The following is a 4,917-nucleotide window of genomic DNA, read 5'->3' on the forward strand; positions in this document are numbered from 1 at the left end:
AGGAATTGTGCTAAAGCCAAAATAATTCTAAATGTTCTTAGAATATTTTATTCACACAGAAGTAAATCAGTGTAGCACAAATGACTCCAGCACACGTTCAGCCTATTGCTCCTGGGATTGACTCCACCAGCCACTGAATTGTAGCTTCCTCTGGCAGGAAGTATACGAGCTCCTCAACAGCGTACAGCAATACTATGCAAGTGATGGAAACTGCAGAAGAATATTTTATTGCATGGAGAGTCAAACTGTAATTATCTGAATCAAGAATTTGTCCAAGACACATATATCTTGAAACATACTTTTGTTAAAAATGCTGATGGTTCTTGTCTCCCACACATTGCCATGACCTCCTTATTTTGTTCTGTCTGAAGACACTGACCCTCTTATCTGGGGAACTTCAACTTCTCTAAACCCAATGTATTCAGCCTGATTGCAACACGAGTGAAATGAAGAGGCCACACCTTTCCTTGCAGGAAAACAAGAAACGTACTCACCATCAGTTGGGTTGGCAAATTCTTTTGGCACTGCAGCTCCATCCTCTAGCTCAATAGGCTCTAGCTCTGTCCGAACACCCTCAATCTGAATTTCATGTTCTCCCGAAATGACATCCTCATCTGACCTCGAACTTTCCCCAGTGCGGCGAAACTTGACCACCCTAAGAATACAGACACAAGGATTAATACTTTGGTGAGCCTTTTCGAGGTCGAAGCTGCGTTTGGTTAGTCCTGATCCTATTTGGTCAAACAGCAGCCGGGTTTCTCCCTCCTCTCCTGTCTCCGTTTCACATTCACACAGAAGGCTGTGACTTTTATTTGTATCTGCTTTTAGATAGGTTATCCTGTTGGTTGTTACTGGCTTTGGAAAAACTGTAGAGTACATTGCCATGTGATATAGTCACCATTTTTGTACAAAGAGGATGTTATCACGCTAACTATAAAGTCATAAAAGCATTCAGGTTATAAAAATATGATTAAATGATACATATTTAATGATAGCCATGTTTTGTGCGTCTAGACTTTTATTGCGAATTACACACAGCCATGTCATTGAATTTCAGACGCTTTGTCCTTGTAGGAAGAGCCCAAATTCCATTTTCCACATCATTTTCATAAGAGTGACTTGTGTCTTAGGAGAAGCAGAAGTCCTGAAATTGGTCAGATTTTTAAACATTACTTAGTAAAGCAGGATTCCTGAGATAATTCAGTGAATTGACTGGATTTTTCTCGTTATGGTGATGATTCTGTGACTACAGATACAATTGCTTTCATCTCTTGTCTTAAACTGAAGTCTTAACTAAATACCTATATTTTAAGAAGCTATTGGTTTCTCAGTACTTGGTTCATCTGTGCATTTGTTGAATCTTTTAGGTAATGAGGCAGGACGGAATAAGAAAGTGCATCAAAGGATACTTCTTTTCTCATTAAGTCCAAGTCAAGACTGAAGAGTGTACCTGCCTGCCAATTATAGCCCTGGCAGAACGAATCATGATTGTCACATGAGTGTCACACTCACAGCTGTCTGTATTTTATATCACTTCTGGCACTAGCTGAGAGATAATTGACTAATCTCTGCAGCAAGGCCATGGAGAGAATACAACATGAAAACAGAACTTTGTTAAATTGACACAACTTTCATGTTTTGGTTAGAATGATTTTGTGCAAAGCTTCATATATACAGAGGAGGCCCATTTTCCATCAGTTACATGTCTGGTGACCAAACAAAGATTTTGTACCAGATCTACTACATTTAACGTAACAGATTCCTCAAGATTCCTTCACTTTACCTGCAGCATCAGTGTAACTTTTTCACCTTGGCAACTGACAGTTTCTTGGACTTCAGTGAAATAGTTTTTTGGAAATAGATTAAATTAGTCTTGCTACTACCTCTTCTGACTTGCAATAAATACCTGAACAGTTTAATTCTACAATAAAGATTAGCAGAGAGCCTCTTGAACTTCAGTTTAATCCTTTGGTTTAAAAGTCAGCAAAACTAAACTATCAGCATCCTTGCCAGCTGCAGCAAACTGACAGGCATGTATGACATTTCTAAAGGTGATCTGAAAGACTTTTCATATTTGGCAAGACCTCAACTCTTATTTTCTCTTACAAGTGCCGATGACACAATCAAGATTTAATATAAGGGCAAAGCAATGGGCAATCTACAAAACTCCTGTAAATGGATTTTGGTCCAGTGGTGGACAGGAGGATGAAGGAATGAACACCTCGGCCACTCATGGGTTTTTTTTACAAAGAAAGAAGTCCTGGCCACCACCAGCCATTCAGTCCAGCTTAGGATTTCACTGCGGTAGAAACAGAAAGCAGAGGGATACAAAACGTTATTTTATTTTTTTCTCATAGTCCTGGCACATATATTATTTCCCTGACCACATCCCATCTGGGGAAATGCACATATTCACTAATGATATTCTCGCAGCAACCTGGAGAGAAAGAGAAGTACAGTGATCGCTTTGTGAGGGTATCACTCATCTTTAGGATGGCTGATTTGCAGGCTGTTTTGAGATGACTTTTGAGATGTTTTGAGATGACTTTTTCAGGTAAACAGGGCATTCCGAGATCTCTATGGGGCAAACATTCCTTGTACTACTTTAGAAACACTCTTATCTGCAGCAGGAAGCTGAATGCTTTCCTCTGGCCTTTATGTCTTGGCAGACAAACAACAGAGTCACAAATTTTGTTTTCTAAGATAACATTTTAAGATCTTAAACATAAGAACACAGAACAAAACCCCAGGCCTCTTATGAAATGAACAGGAAAACTACACTGACTGCAGTGAAACTAGGGTTTGTCTCACATTCTGCTTTGGGGTACGCAGAGGATCCCTCACGCCATTATAAGAAAAGACAAACAAAACAGCGAAACTTGTCTAATTCAGGTTTGTATTTAGTTCCATTGAGAAACTGAATTTTAAATTTTCTTCATATGACTGTTTTTTTTAACCTTAATACACCTATCTTGGTTTGCCTTTTCTTTTGCTGACCCTACAGGACAAACACAAGTAACTATTACTCTCGTGTTAAAATTGTCACTGAAGATATAATCCTCCTATCACCTACAAAATACACACTCTCAGCAAAGAAACACTAAAATTTGTATGCCCATGAGATGACTTTTTTATTACACAGAGCAATTAATATCAAAGTACCATTCATATCTTATTTGCAAAAGCTTTACAATTAACTCTACAGAGAAGTAAACTTTTATATCTGTTTTTTTAAAGGAGGACTATTAACAGTGTCGAAGTCTGCTGCAAAGTTCACAGATGTATATGGACAACTTTTCCCCAGACTTCAGGAGGCCTAAAGTGCCATTACTCCGGGGGACTATGACTGAAAATCATTAATACAATCTATGCTGGTAACTGTTCAGTGTCCGAGTAAGCCACAAGCAAAATAAACATGCCAATAAAAACCTTCCTGACTTTAAAGTACCTGATCACAAAACCTCTGTGTTACTGTTTCTTATTTTGTAATATTTTCAGAACACTTGTAATACTTTCAGAACTGACCATTTTGGAGGTTCCAGACGCTATAAAAAGGCAGTGACTAATCTGAAAATTGTAAATATTTCAATGGCAACCTGAGTAGTGCGCTATCTGGCCACATTCCTCATCACAGGAAATAAAAAAATGTGTTTATCACTTAGGAACCTACGAAACAAATTGACATAAATGAAGAAAAAACCCACACAGTGATATTGACTGTTCCATACTCGCAAAATTCTTCACAGCTGAGACATGTCAGAGAGCCACATCTGTTTGCAAAATCTGACAGCATCAAATATGTCTAATTATACCTACATTGAAAGGTATTTTAGAACAGTTTTCTGTGGATTTAAAAGAAAAAAAAATACTGGGAAAAATGGCCTAATGAAATCATGTCTTACTCCTTTCACTGCCAAGCTGAATGCATCCAAACTAAGTATTTGAAAATAATTGGAGTTCATGTCCATTTTCCCAACTTATTAGAAATGGGACAGTTTGCTCTGTCATTGACATGAGCTCATTAATATTTAAAATCAACTTTAAGCATTTATCCCCTGCCTTGCCCAGCCAATGATTTATAAATAGGAATAGGTTTCAAAGCACCCGATAACGGAGCATTAGGCAAGATGCACTTGTTTTTAATGGCAACATTTAGCATTCTTGAAAAGGAAAGGCGATGCTGGCGTTAAAAGCCAGCAATACTTTTACCCCTTTTTTGCACAGATCCAGCAAACCGCATCCTAAGAGCGAGGAGTTCCTCGCAAATAACAGCATTTTCCTTGCGCATGCAACGCTCGCTTCTCTGAAGCACAGGGTGAGGAAACACCGCTGCTACTCGCTGCAAACTACACCTTTGTGAAAATAAAAAAAAAAAGGTGGTGGTCTGCATGAAGGAGGGCAGGAGGGAGCAGGGGAAGGCGCCTTCCCCGCACCACGGTAATTACCGATGCCATCCACCTCGCAAACACCGACAATCATGTTTCACTCTCCAAAAAAAAATAAAATAATAAAAACAACCAACGTTTGGCGCTCGCACAGTTTTATCCCACCCCTCCTTATTTCTACCACCATCAAGTTCAGGCCAAAAAAAAAAAAACCCTAAATTAAAATAATAAAAAATTGAGTGAATTTATATAACAAACCGGATCCCTGCATACCCCCGGGATGCTGAACCCCACACGGAAAATGGCCTGCTTCCGAGGGCCTAAGACATCTCCTAGAAATAATTCCCTTAACCGCTCCCCCCCCTCCCCCCCAAGGATTCCCGACATCCCTGCCCGCCCGTTTTTGGGGGGGAATCCTGCGCATCCCCGCTCCCCCGCCGGTGCTACTCACGGCAGCTGTCTCAGCTGGAATAAATCATCCTCCATTGCCGGGCTGCGTCCGCAGGAGCTGCTCTCATCGCTCTCGCATGGC

At 39.9% G+C, this 4,917-nt stretch overlaps 1 protein-coding gene across 1 annotated transcript in view; it reads right to left on the reverse strand.

The window, feature by feature from the left end:
* SVOP (SV2 related protein homolog (rat)) overlaps positions 1 to 4,871 on the reverse strand; it is a 21,642-nt gene extending 16,771 nt beyond the window's left edge. Inside the window, exons 1-2 of the mRNA XM_009880314.1 lie at positions 4,837 to 4,871; positions 495 to 655 (exon numbers count right to left, since the gene is read on the reverse strand). Of these exons, the coding sequence (XP_009878616.1) occupies positions 495 to 655; positions 4,837 to 4,871 (196 nt within the window). The remainder of the gene's footprint in view (positions 1 to 494; positions 656 to 4,836) is intronic.
* Positions 4,872 to 4,917: the final 46 nt, after the last annotated feature.

This window comes from Charadrius vociferus, unplaced genomic scaffold, assembly GCF_000708025.1.
Source record: "Charadrius vociferus isolate BGI_N301 unplaced genomic scaffold, ASM70802v2 scaffold332, whole genome shotgun sequence".
Taxonomy (NCBI): domain Eukaryota; kingdom Metazoa; phylum Chordata; class Aves; order Charadriiformes; family Charadriidae; genus Charadrius; species Charadrius vociferus.